This window comes from Megascapheus bottae, chromosome 18, assembly GCF_031878675.1.
Source record: "Megascapheus bottae isolate mThoBot1 chromosome 18, mThoBot2.hap1, whole genome shotgun sequence".
NCBI lineage: Eukaryota > Metazoa > Chordata > Mammalia > Rodentia > Geomyidae > Megascapheus > Megascapheus bottae.
The window spans coordinates 45,843,303-45,857,234 of record NC_143526.1 but is presented as its reverse complement, the minus strand read 5'-3'; the positions used below and the strand labels follow the sequence as shown (position 1 = coordinate 45,857,234).

The following is a 13,932-nucleotide window of genomic DNA, read 5'->3' as shown; positions in this document are numbered from 1 at the left end:
CAGGCCCTTGTCAGCTTCCTTTGTGAGGAGCCCCAGAGAAAGGGTAAAGCCAACACCCACAGGTTTCCACCCCTCAAGTTCTGCTGGAGAAAAAGAGGGACAATGGGGATGCCATGCCCTGGGCCCTCCTGCAGGGCGCTGCTTCCAGTCTCTGGCCTCTCCTGCCTTTAGATGCATAACTTCCCCCTTCCTCCCTCCAGATGCACCCCCCCCCACACACCTCACCTGCGGGAGAAACTGGGGTCAGCAGATGGGATGAGCAGATTCTCTGCTCAGCTATAAACTTGCTGAGCCTCCCATCAAGGGTGTCTCCCTGGAGACAGGGCCCTCCCTCACTCCTGCCCTCTGGGTCCTCTCCTATGGGTGATACCCAGAGTAAGGCAGGACCACACATTCACAGTAACTAAGGAGGACACCAGGTCCCTAACCCTGACCCCCTCCACTGGATCCCTTTCCTGGCCCCCTCCCCTGACCCCCTCCTCTGACTCCCTCCCCTGGCTCCACAGGGCTAGTGTCAGGTGGGCAGGTCAGCAGGGCTGGGATTCACCCCTCTCTGCTTTTATGTGGGATCTGTGTGTAGACTTCGCTGTCCGTGGTGCTGAAAGTTCAGGCATGTTCAGAGACGCGAGGCAGGGCTTCCGCTGTCCTCAGAGCGCCCAGCCAAACCTAAGAAGAGGACACACCGGTGCAGGCACCTGCAAGCTCTCGAATTCTCTGTCTCATATTTCAAGCACTCTGCCAGGCCCTTTGCTGCATCAAACACATACCTGAGAGACCCCGACACCCAATGAGCACAATCTCAGAAGTACCTGTGCAGCTGGCTCTGGTGAGCCAGGCAGTGAGCAGCCGTACGCTGGCCATGACATCTCGCCCTGCACGGATTCTTCCAGAACCTTTGCAGACACTCACACATCTGCTATTCCAATGGAAATGTACGCAATACACTACCGTTCTAAAGGCCACTGGAACTCTGGCATCCAGAGTCGACTTTGATGGTTTGAGCTCACTTGACGTCTTGCTTCTGTGTGAATGGGTCATGTGACTTTGCACCGCAATAGCCACAGGGTGGACAGGCCATGCCCTCAGGAGAACTTGGCACCACCCAACATAGTTCCACAGTTAGGATTGGGGATGAAGTCACAGGAATGGCTCGAGGGCCTCACGCAGGCCAGTCTGCAGAGCCTGCCCTCTGCCTCGGCCTGCCTAACCAGCTCCTAGGCCAGGCACTTGGCCTTCCACTTCCCTGGGCCTCCATTTCCTCATATGCACAGAGTCTGCTAAAATTCCCACCCCTGCCCCACGGAAGGAAGGTGGGCCTGAGGTGGCTTCACTGGACACCGGTGTGCCTGGCCCCGAGGAGAGGGGAAAGCGGTGTTTTGGCATGGTGGTACATTTTCTCCACTATGGACATCTGGAGTGCTGGTCTGTTTGGTGAAGGATTGCCATGGCAGCCCTGACCTCTGACCCCCGGAGCTCATCCCCATCTGGTGAGACAACTGGGGTCTCCATGGCACCCCCTACAGGAGACACAGAACCAGGCTGAGAGCCAGTCCTGGTTTGTGTTTGGTTTGGTTTGGTTTTGAGGTGGGATCTCACTGTAAAGTCCAGGCTGGCCTCAAACTTGTGACTTAGTCTCTACCACCTGAGCACGGGGATTACAGGTGTGTGCTGGCATACCTGCTTGAGAACCACTATTCAAATGAAGCAAATATTATCTAGAGGCCAGAAGTCAGCTCTGACACTCGACCAGCTCTCAAGGCACCAGTCTGGGTGCTGCACAGTAGGTGTTGGCAGGCCACTTTACCCTGAGCCCTGGGCTCCCACAGGGACTGTACAGATGTACAGAGGGATTGCGCTGGGCTCCGTGAGTCTGTGGGGGGAGGGCTGACAGGGAGACAGAGCAGCCGGGCTCGGAGACCCCAGGGCCTGGGCCAGCCACTGTGCTCATGGGGGGCCTATCTGCTGGAACAGAGTGCCGTGCAGACCTTCGCCAGACCAGCCCTAAGGTGGGAACTTGCAAAGCTGAGGTGCCCTTGGCAGGTGGACGACTCTGGCCTGGGTCTTCAATTTGGCCACTTCTTCTGGATCACAGCCTCTCAGCATTCTAAAGCCGATCAACACCCCGGACCTCTGCTCTGGCTGTATATAATTCCCTGCTCCTGGGACGACAACGCTCATCAAAGAGGGTCACCAGAGGCAGACCGCTGTATCCCTCCCTGCCACTCCCCGTCCTGCCGCCCGGCCGACTGCTGCCTGAGAGGCCTTCGAGGCCTTCGCCCTCAGAGCCTGCCTCCCCACCCAGCCACAAACCTGCTCTCGGTGGGATTTGGGAGCCACCCCCTCACCCGGCCACACTGCCTTCCTCACGGGCTCTGTCCCTTCCTCACCTGCCTGACCACGCAGCCCTCAGGCCTCAGGCACTGTTCCTCTACCACCACGTCCCTCCCTGGTCAGTCCTGTACCTGGTCCTTGGGCTTCGGAATCCAGCCCGTCTCTGTGTAGCCTCAGTCCCACTCCTCTGAGCTCTGGGCTCGTCACCATGCCATCCCTCTTGGAGGTCTACCAGGCATGCAAAAGCACTCCCAGACCCACAGCAAGCCCTCCACCAGCTCCCACCAGCTCCCACTTACTCACTTTCCACCATTGTTAGCGGCCAAGCACCCTCCCAGCAGCTGCAGTCGGGGTTCGGCACAAAGCAAGTTCCCCTTCACCTAGCTGAGCTCTACAGAGCCCCACTCACTGGCTAGCACACCAGACCTGTGCCCAGAGCAGCCTTCTGCCTTCCCTTGCTCTGCCTCGTGCCCTCACCTAAGTCACAAACACCTGTTAATATCACCTAGAAGGGGCTTCTTACACACATTGATTGTGGACCTTAGCATGGCCTCCTCACAGCTCATCCTCCTCCCCATCCGTGCTCCCTCACAGCTCACCCTCCTCCCCATCTGTGCTCCCTCATCGCGCCAAGTTGATTCTCTAGTCCAGAGGTCAATAAACTCTTCCTGAACAGGGCCAGATGGCAGTGTTTTCAGTGTGGATTCTATAGTTTTTGTTGGTATGGAAAACTCTAGAAAAACTGGCCTATCTAGACAGCAAAATCCCTCCCGACCTGGCACCATTGTGGACCAGTGGCCCCCTCTCTCCTGCCTAATGGAACAGTTTCCCCCATTCACAAGTAACTACTGGTCACATGTAACCACTGAGCCACTGAAAAGTACCCAGTGGGACTGGGGAACTGTATCTTTAATTTCCCTCCCATTAGCTAAACAGCTGCCCTGGCGGGAGCACTCCAGAACATCTGGGAGTGAGTCAAGGGGCCCCTGCCACCTGTCCAGCCAGGATGAGAAGGTGGGAGGCAGGGTCTGGGTGCAGAGGGCGATACCACTGCGTTCTCTGTCTCACAGTCACAGCTGCTGGAGCTGCTGGCACAGACAGGACACGGGCAGTAAGCGGGCTGAGGCGGGCGGCTCCAGGAAACTCCTGTCTGGGCTGAGAAGTAACCTCCATCCCAGAGCAAGACACAGCCTTACCCCCAGCTGGCTCCAGGGCGCCCACAGATGTGGGCTGAGCTCCGACCTAAGTTCTACCACGTGTGTGCTCTGTGTCTGGGAAAGTGACTGCTTCTTTCTGGGCCCGTTTTATTTTAAAACGCAAGGCAGGGAGCAGAGGATGCGGTACGCCCAGCAAACACCACTCTTGGTCTTAATTGCCCAGGGAGGCTGGGTCTTGCTGGCCCAGATTCTGTCCCAACAAATGGAAGAGAAGCCTGGTCCACCCGACCATCACAGGGAGAGCAGGAACTACAGTTATCAGACCCGGAGAGCAGAGCAGACATACAAATCCAGCCTTCCGGCAGGCAACACCCTGACTAGCCAGCCGGAGGACAGTGACCCAGCCGCCCCCAGCCACCACCCAGGCTAGCTTAGCCACAGTTCTGGAGCAGCTCAGCCACTGGGTGTCCCTGGCCAGTACCTCTGTCGTCCAAATGGGCGTCTGGGGACAGCGGCTCCTCCGGAGAGGCTGGGTCTGTCCCCGAGGGCACGGGGCTTCCTGGCTGGGCATCTTCTGAGGAGGGCGCCTCTTGTTGGGTGGTTGATGGTTCACTCTGTGTGGGCCGGGAGCCCCCATGGGGGCCACACTGCTTACTCTCTGCATCTGCAAAGAGATGGACCCTCATCAGCCACTCCCACACCAAGAGACCCCAGCCCATGGCAGCCCTTCCCTCTCCTCCCCTCCCCTCCCCTCCCACACCAAGAGACCCCAGCCCACGCCAGCCATCCCCTCCCCTCCCACACCAAGAGTCCAACCTCAGCCCTCAGGGCAAGGCTGGCTTACAAAGGATGTGTGATATGTGCACAGCCCTCCGGGAGTCATCTCCACGTGTGTCCCAGGTGAGGGTGGACACTGCCTCGTGGCTCCTAGGCTCTGATACACCAGCTCTGGAGCCCCAAGGGAGCGGCGAGGGTTGCCGCCGCCCTCTGCCCTGTCCCCACGTCCCCTGGCCAGGCCTGCCTCTGCCATCTGGCCATGGATGCTGGCTGGTCTGGAACATTCACAGGTACCCGTGAGCTCCTGGCTGGACCTCCACCCTTGCCCGGGCCCCAGGCCGGGGTGGCTGCTGGGGGAATGAGGAACTCATGGAGCAGAGCCCTGGCTGAGGAGGACAGGCCCAGGCCCCTGCAGAGCGGAGCTGGCCAGGCATCAGCAGAGCCACCCCCTGCCCTGGACCCTCACCCACACGGAAACGCTCCTGGGTCACTCACACTGGACCTGACCCTGGGCAGACCTGGAGAAGGCCTGGTTGGAAGACTCTCTCCTTGCTCACACACGGAGAAGGCCATGGAGATAACGGGGCCTCCTTGGGCATCTGAAGCCCAGGAATGGGACAAGGACGAGCACCAGGTCACAGAGCAGCAAGGCCCCTGGGGTCGCCTTCTGTGGAAGGGTCACCACAGCCAGCAGCAGTTAAGAAAGGGCCTGGTGCTTCCCTTTGCCCGGGATCAGGCTGCTGCAGGCTCCCAGGGTCTGAGGGACACTCGGGGGCGGGGGGGCTGCTCCAGTTACCAGGCAGCTTCTGAGATGTCTGCCTGATGCATGCAGCATCTGTGTGGTCCCTGCAAGGGCCCCAGAGCTCCCATCCCTGCAGACAGAAGTCACAGCAGCAGTTGCCTGGCTCAGGCCTGACCAGTGCCCCACAGGAGGTGAGGAGGAGGGGATGGCCACCCCCACATGCCAATCTCCGGGGATCTGAGCTTGTCACCTCTGCTCACTTCCCTTCCCATGGTTTCTCTTTGAGGGACAGGAACAAAGTCAGCCCTGGTGGAGATCAGAAACCTGTGGCTGCCACGCTGCCTGCCCAGAGTCCTTGGCGAGGGAGGCCAGCGGCCCCCCGCCACACAAGGGGTACACGACGAGTGTTCTGGATATGGAAGCTTCTCCTCCCATCACAATGAAAACTGAAAGCTCAGCTGAGCGCTAGTGGCTCACGCCTGTAATCCCAGCAACTCAGGAGGCTGAGATCTGAGGACAGTGGTTCAAAGCCAGAACAAGTAGGAAAGTCAGTGAGACTTTTATTCTCCAATTCAACACCAAAAAGCTGTAAGTGGAGCTGTGGCTCAAGTGTGTACTAGGGTTGAGCGCAAAAGTTCAGGGCCAGCGCCTAGGTCTTGAGTTCAAGCCCAGCACGGGCACAAACAAACCCTGCAAGTTTTAGGAGCCATTCTTGGGTCAGGGGTCCTGGACTACAATGGGTCCTGGCTGAGGTCACCCAGGATGAGGAGGCAGAGACCCAAGGGACTCCCTGAGGGCAAGGTCAGAGGTCATCCTGCACCAAAGGAGCTTCTCAGGCTTTGAAGACATTCCTCTTCCCCCAGCTTTCCCCACCTAAGGCAGCCTAAAAAATGGAGCTTTATTACCCTGGACTTAGTGTTGTGCTCAGTGGCTTGGGAATTTCGGGGCTCCAGGGAAAACCAGACAATGCCAATCACACATGTATGCTTGACTGTTGGTGTTGGTGTGTGTGTGTGTGTGTGTGTGTGTGTGTGTGTGTGTGTGTGTGCATGCCACGGGTTACACACCCGCCACAGTCTGTGGCTGCTCAATGAACTAATGAGAAAAAGTCATGGCATAAAAGGAACAGGTGAGCCAGCACTGCTGGAGTGCATGGGTGCTGCCAGCAGTGGGAGTGCAAAGGCCCTGCGTGCACCGGCCAGCGCCTCCTTCCACCTCCCCGCCCATTTGCAGCCTGGGGGCTCTGAGCTCTGCTCAGAGTTCCAGCCCAGAATCCTGCTCAAAATAGCCCCAGTGGCATGGCTGCTGCTGAGAAATGGGGGTAGGGACCAGCGGTGGGAGGGGTGGCTCCTCCCTCTGACTGCCTGGCCCGCTGACCTTCCTCCTGCCACTGGCATGGGAGCACACACACGCTCAGACACCCATGGACAAGGACACATACAGACATCCGTGTGGACATAAATGTGCACGCGTGCACTTGTGCATTGACACACAGCGGAAATGCAAATGTTCGTACCCTGAAATCACAGTTTCCCAAGCACAGCATCCAGCGCTAACACATGGAAACCAGACTATCCAATCCCCATCCAGTCCCCTGGGAGTTGTGTGACATACAGGTCACCAGCGATGGCACCAGGAATTCTGCCTTTTATATCCATATCCAATGCAAAGCCCTTTAAAAAAAATCTGTCCCGGGCCGGGAGTGTAGCCTAGTGGTTAAAGTGCTTGCCTAGCATGCACAAAGACCAGGGTTCGATTCCTCTGTACCACATACTTAGCAAAAAGCCAGAAGTAGTGCTGAGGCTCAAGTGTTAGAGCTCTAGCCTTGAGAAAGTCCAAGGACAGTGCTCAGGCCCTGAGCTCAAGCCCAGAACTGGCAAAAAAAAAAAAAAAAAAAAAAAAATCTGTCCCCTGACGTGCACAGGAAGATGGATGTTGCTCAGTCCTCTCTGGGTGGAGGCCATGCAGGGTGCTGTCCCCACTCATGGAGGTAGGCTGGGGACTGGCAGGGAGGGGACAGGGGACGTTCCCACCAGAGACGGGGCTCTGCATCCTGACCCTAGACTGGGAAGGAGGACGGGCAGAGCAGAGGACACAGAATGGGCAAAGGTGCACTGAAACAAAAACCATCGGGGGGGGCCAAGGTTGTCTGGCACTGCCGCACCTCCCCGAGACCAGCTAGCTGCCCCCTGCAGCCCTGGGCAGAGGTCAGGCGAGACTGTCACACTCCCCACAGGAGCGGTGCTGTGGGGAGCCCAGGCCACTGAGAGAGTCGGCCACAGGGGGGCGCCCACGGCCAGAGATTGGTTCCACGCTTGGGAGGGAGCCGTGGAGTCTGATTCCTTCCTCCAAACCCAGGGAGAGGCTGGCAGACCTGGGGTTTCCACACCCACCAAAAAGGAGCCGGGCTCTCCTGGCTCTCCCTCAGTGCTCCCAGGAGAACCAGGCCAGGAGGGCCTGACCTGGAGCACAATGGCCCTGATGGAATGCCACACACACACACACACACACACACACACACACACACACACACACACACACACACACACACCCTCTCTGTATTCCCATACAGCCCATGAGCACAGGACACCACACAGGAGTGCACAGGCGAAGCCACTGTCCCTGGAGGTGAGCTCTGGGCCCCTTTCCCTCCACGCATGCCCCATGGGTGGTGGCAAGCTCACGGCACACCTCCAGCCCCCACCTCCTTCCTGGGCCATCGTGGCCAGCGCTGTTATGGGTCAGCGGGAAACATGCCACGCCCTCCTCTCCTCCCCTGAGGTATAGCTTCATGTTTGTTTATGGGCCACATGAGATGAGTGTCCCATAGGCTACGAGCTCTGGGCTGAGAATATCTTGTCACCTGTGCCCTTGGCAGCCAACACAAGCCCTGGCTCCAAATAAAACTGCAACCTTGAATAAGAAGTGTGTATCCATATATGCACTTCCAGAGACAGCCACTGCACTGCTGTTACTGTTGTCCAGAGTCAAGAGAGACCGAGAGGGACAGAGAGAAGAAGAAAGAAGAAAGGAAGGAAGGAAGGAAGGAAGGAAGGAAGGAAGGAAGGAAGGAAGGAAAGGAGGGAGGGAAGGAAGGAGGAAGGGAGGGAGGGAGGAAAGGAAGGAAGGAAGAAGAAGAAGGGGAGGAGGAGGAAGGGAGAAGGAGGAGGAGGAGGAAAGAAGGAGAAGGAGGAGGGAAAAGAAGGAGGAGGGGGAGGAGGAGGAAGGGGAGGGAGAAGAGGGGGAGATAAGGGAGGGAAAATGGGAGGGGAAGGGAAAGATGGGAAGGGAAGGAGAGAGCCATTAGCAAACTGTGCCCCCGAGCCAGTCTCCCACCTGTTGTATATGACCTGAGCTGAGGAAGGAGTGCACACCTTTAAAGGGAGGGAAACCAGTGAAAGACACGCAACAGCTCACAACTGACGAGAACTATTTACAATGCAATGTCTGCATCCACAAATAAAGTTGTATTGCCCCGTGGCAGAGCGCACCTTGTGCTTTGAGAGGTGCCCTGGGCACCAAGACCTCCTGTCCGGACGCGTCGGGCTTGCGTATGTGTCGGGGAACTTACCCTGCTCCCTCATCTCCATCAGGCCCTGCTTGATGAGCTCCTCTCGGCCCTGTCTGCCAGCCATCTTCTTCTCCAGAGCTGCACAGCACACACATGTCTGGGTGAGTCGGGGACCCTGACAGGCAGAGGGGAGGCAGGGTCCGGACGGTGGGAGGCACGGGGTCTCCCTGCCTGGAGGCCGCACTGGACACGGGAGTTCCCTGCACTGGCTCAGGGCCTCTCCGTGACTCAAAGGTGCCGCTGCGTTTGCTGTCCCTGGACCTGGCCCCCCACCCCACCCAGACACCTTCCGGGACAGACTGGCTGGAGGGTTTTAAGTAACCATGCAAGGACTGCTGTCACTCTGGACAGGAGTCCATCCAGGCCAGCGAGAGGAGAGCGGGCTTGGCTGTGCCACCCACCCACAGGGCCAGGCATCCCCAGGACTTCCTTCCGCCTTCCTCAGAGTCCCTGGAGCCTGGGTCTCTTTGCAGCGGGGCTGCAGGGACTGCAGAGGCCACGCGTGAGGCAGGCTTGCACCGGGCCTCTTCCCAGGGCCCTGGCTGGACTCCTAGAGCAGAATGCACACTAATTGTTTTCAGCCTCAGCCTCTGAGCCGGTGGCTTGGAGAGGAGTCCGCGTGTGGCTGCACCGCTGGGGACTTACACGTAAGGACAGTGAGTCCAGGGATGGGAGCCAGGCCAGCTCCCTGCTGGCTGCTGGCTGGCCTGAGTGAGCTGCCTCCCCTCCTGAGGGGACAGGGCCGTGGGGGGCGGGCAGCATGGCTGTGCTGCCCTGTCCTGTCTGCAGACACCACGGGTGGCGTCCCATCCCAGTGACCTCATCCCATCTCCCCGGCCGTGCTTTCGTGGCCGAGGTGGATTCTGAGGAGGCAGGGACAGTGGGTCAACCCAGCGCAACCCAACTTCTCACAGAGCTGGGACTGGCAGGGTGTGAGGGTACAGCCCACGTGAGTGGTGACTGACTGGACCCTTTGGTGGGGAGTGTTGGGCCTGGTGTACCTAGAGCTTAGTTGCTGGAAAGGCGCCTAGACTGAGTCTTGCTCTTCAGAGTCACCCAGGGGCTTCTCGGCACACCCAGCCAGGCTCTGACCCTTGCCTCTCGGGCTGGGGTGAGGCCCCTGCTGGGCTGTGGGCTAGGTGCTTGGTGCTAAGTACTATTCTTAAACAAGAGTGTCAGGGTCCGTGGAGAGTTGTGTGCATTCTAGGTGTGGGCAGCGTTGCTGTGTGCTGTCCAGAGCTGACCACCCCAGGTCAGCCTGGTGGGAGGGAGTGGCCGGAGGGAGCCAAGCCGAGGCTGTGCCGGGGAGAGGAAAGGGAGAGCAGAGCCTGTTCTGCAGTGTGAGGCCAGCACCCCCCGCCCCCCAGGCACTCACCCGACGTCGTCTGCTTCAGCTTCTCGTTTTTCTTTTTCCTCCATTTCCAGGGTTTGAAGATGCGTCCCAGCGTGGCCAGCTTACTGTTCCTCCTCACGGGGGGTGTTCGGCTCCCTGGGACCAAGTGCTCTGAGCGCACGGGCAGCGTGTGCTCCATCTCATCTGCGAGGCAAGAACCAAGGGACAGCGTCAAGAGACCAGGGCACCTTCTGCTCCCCGCAGCCTGGACCCCAAGAACACCACCAGAGCTGCGGTCTCCAGACTCATGGGAGAACAGGGGCTTACTGATGGAAAAAGCTCCTCTCCCCAGGACCTTTGTCCATACTACACTGCACCCCTCCACACTGCTCTCCCAACTGATGGTGGTGAGCTCTGTCCTCCGGGAAATCACCTTCTGCCCCAGAGAAGACAGGCCCTTTGCCTTATGATAGGGAGGCCAGCTTAAGATAGGCAAAAGGGGCTCAGCCTTCCTAGGCCAGGGCGCACAGCTCCCCCCCTGACCCCCACGCAGGCCCGCCTGTGACCGCACCACTGCAGAGTGAGCCTGTCCCCACACGCAGGAAGGCAGCACCTGGCGCTGTCTCCCCAGCCCGCTGGACACAGCGCAGATGGCAGCCCGGGAGCTGGGGGCCGTGTGGAGATGAGCCACCAGCACGTCTGGGGACGGCTCTTGCCCTCACCAGCCCGCCAGGAGGACAACCAGTGTGCAAAGTCACACAGTCTGTGCTGCCAGCATGGACAGGGCCGGTGCAGGCTGGGCGGGGACCATGGAGGACTGGGAGGGGAACGTGCACCCGCCCCACGGGCTGCCGCTTCAGAGCAGGCAGAACTTCTCACCGCAAGAAGTGGAGCTGGATGGAAGCCAGACTGAACTGGTGCCAACTCCTCACACCCATCTTATAGATAGGTACACAGAGTGAGCTTCAGGGCAGGGAACCATTTTGTCATTAGCTACAGAGCCACCAGTGTTGGTGGCCGTCCTGACTTCGCAGGCTGAGCGGTAGGGGTCACAGCCATTCACCACCCTGATTGGGACACCACGGTGGATGCCAAGATGGCAGGGGTCAGGAGCAGGGCAGCTGGGCTGGCTGGGGGTGGTTGCCATGGGGCCCCTCATAGCCCTGAGTTGCTCTGCGAGGGGCGGGGGTCCGGCTGCCGCCAGCTCCTCCCTGCAGACCCAGCACAGCTCTACAGAAACTCCCACAGTGATTCCCCACCAAGTGTCCTGGGTGCTCTGTGGGGGCCCAGGGAGGTCAGAGGTCAATCACAGATGACTCCCTACACGTGCTACACACACACACACACACACACCTAGGCTGCAAGGCTGAGCACACACCGTGCACAAGTCCTTCTCTTCCCAGAGGCCCCTCATGCCTTCCCCCCTCCTCCCCTCCGCCCACAGACACCAGATGGGCTCGGAACTGTCAGTCCACTGGTCCCGCAGAGCCGGCTGTCCTGGAAACGCCGCTGGCTGGCTAGGCTGAAGGTGGGCCAGGCCCCAGGAGCCTCTGTGACAGGAAGGCAGGGGTGTGCACGGAGACCGTAGGCCAGCACTCCGCATTGTGTGTGCCTCGTCCCACTGCACAGAGAACCAGCCACTGGCAGCCACGGGGCTCATGCATCTCCCAGATGAGGGTTGTTTTGGGGGGGCAGGCAGGGCGTCCAGGAAGATCCACAGCACCAAGGCTTTAACATGAGAGAGAGCACGTGGCTCCAGGGTGTGTGGCCAGAGCTTCCCAGCAGCCAGGGCAAGAGGAACAGGATGCAGAACAAACTACAAATGAGAACTGATCTGACTGTTTACAACCTGGTCTAGCCAGGAGCACCTCTGCCCCAGATGCTTCTCTGAGGAAGCAGGCATGGCCTGGGCACCAGGGACACTGGACAGGACTCCACCCTTACTTCTGAGTGAATCCTTGGGGTCCCCGGTGCCAGGGGAGGCGGAAAGACTGCCGCAGGCTCTGGTTCCAGAGGCCTGCAGGCCGGGCCCTGCCTGCCAGGACAAGGTCAGGCCTGCTAGGGTGGGTCAACGGAGCTGTGCTATCCCCCCAGGAGCAGAAGGACAAGGTGGGTGTCCTGTCATTCTGGGAAGGAAGCACTGAGCATCACCCAGGGCCAGACAGACTGCTGAGCCCCTGCACAGGGAGCCTCTGAGCAGGAGAGAGGCAGACTTCCAGGACAGGGGCCGAGCCAGTGGCCATAGGCAGGCTGTGTGGGGAGGGTGGCTGTGCGTGCCGGGGTGGGGCACACACATCTCTGTGTGTCTGAGGGTGGGGACACACATACTGTGCATGCCTCAGGATGGGCCTGTGCACACACACACACACACATATCCCTTCTCTGGAGGGAGGGGACAGGCGGGGCTCTGGCCCTATCCACTGAGTCTCTCCTCTGCCGCCTCCTATAGCTGCTCCACTCCCTCCCACGCTCACAAGGGGGGGGGCTCCAATTCTGGAGGCACAGACACATTAGCAGTGCTCTGCCTGTCTCAGGAGCCCGAGGTGCTAAGTGTTAGAGGCTCGCCACCTCCCACCTCGCAGGCATTAGCAGCTCATTATCCAGACACATCCCCACCTCTGGCTCCTTCCCTACGAAGCTCCTCACATCCAGGAGTTGGCGCTGAGGCCACCCAGCACCCAAACCATGGAGGGGCCATGCTGGACACGTGCAGCCACCGGGGCAGGCCCTGCCCTTGGACAAGTCCAGTCCTTTGCACAGCCCTCTGGGGTTCAGGAAGGTCCAGCCGCAGAGCCCATAGAACCCGGAGAAATCCACTGCTCTCCACCTACGACAGCTGGCTACCCGCGCTGAGCTTCCCGCTCCGTGGTCACGCCGGGCACAAGGCCAGTCTCTGTGTTCCTGTTTCCTCCCTCCAGGCTCTGGCCACGCCCAGCTCCCACCCTAGGTCTCATGGTTCATGGCATCCTCCGCCTTTTCCACAGGGACTGAGCTCCAGGGACCTGCAGCCGTGGACACCTTGGTGTCCGAGGCACTGCAGCTGCTTCTGGTGCTGAGCCTCAGTGTCCCAGATAGGTGTCAGCCCATCTGGATTGCAGGGCTCCACGTGGATGCTTCTCTGGCCTTAGTGACATTTCTGCTTTTCCGTCTCTACCCGTTCACCCATCCCTGCACTGCCCTTCCCTCTCTGCATGCAAGGAAACAGCCATGCAGTGCTCTGTGCAGTGGATGAGGCTGGCCCTGTGTTGGACTATACTAGAAAAAGATTCTCCTTATCCGTTTCATTCATTCATTCATTCATTCATTCATTCACAAACGAGGCATCAGGTGTCAGCAGAGGGGGCCTGCTGGGTGTGAGGACCGCCTTAAGTTGGAGACAGCAATGAAGACTGCGCACATGCTGTCTCTGTGAGAAGCTCACACATTTGCTGGGAGCAGAAACCCAAAGAAACAGTGTGATAACTTCCAAGTATATGATACCATTGATGGGAGAGGCATATAAGAAATGGAGACAGGGACCAGAGAAAGGAAGACTCAGATTCTTCATGGAGTCCTTCCCTGTCCCCCCAAATGCATCCACCACCATCTTGGAGCAAAGTCTAAGCCTTAGGGGAGCAAAGGGGCTTTGGGTAGCCTCTTTATTATCCGGGACTCATCACAGGCAGGACCCACCTGCAAAGAAGACACCTGCCCTTCCTGGGGGTGGCGTGAGGGCTGGTTGACCCATTGGGCCACTAGGGATAGTGGGCAACCAGGACACCAATCACCTCTCTAAGTCTAGCCAGGGAGCAGGTTCCAGGCCAGCCCCCGATGCGTAGATGGGATGCTAAAGCAGAAGGGAAGACCTTCACTTTCACACAGGAAGGGGGGGGAGTCCAGACAGACAGATACATCCAGTCAGAAAGGCCTCTGACAGGTGAGTGACCACTTCTTAACCAATCAAACCAAAGATGCCTCCTCCAAGAGGGAGGGAGCTAGGAGCTGGGAACAGACAGAGGAACTTGGGTGGGTAGAGCTCTAC

General features: G+C 59.0%; 1 protein-coding gene across 2 annotated transcripts in view; it reads right to left on the bottom strand.

Annotated features, from left to right (window-relative positions):
* Window positions 1–13,932, bottom strand: part of Phactr3 (phosphatase and actin regulator 3) — a 125,074-nt gene that overhangs the window by 33,116 nt on the left and 78,026 nt on the right. For both annotated transcript variants that reach the window (XM_090352585.1, XM_090352586.1), the window contains exons 2-4: window positions 9,954–10,115; window positions 8,579–8,656; window positions 3,970–4,152 (exon numbers count right to left, since the gene is read on the bottom strand). In XM_090352585.1, the coding sequence (XP_090208711.1) occupies window positions 3,970–4,152; window positions 8,579–8,656; window positions 9,954–10,115 (423 nt within the window). The remainder of the gene's footprint in view (window positions 1–3,969; window positions 4,153–8,578; window positions 8,657–9,953; window positions 10,116–13,932) is intronic.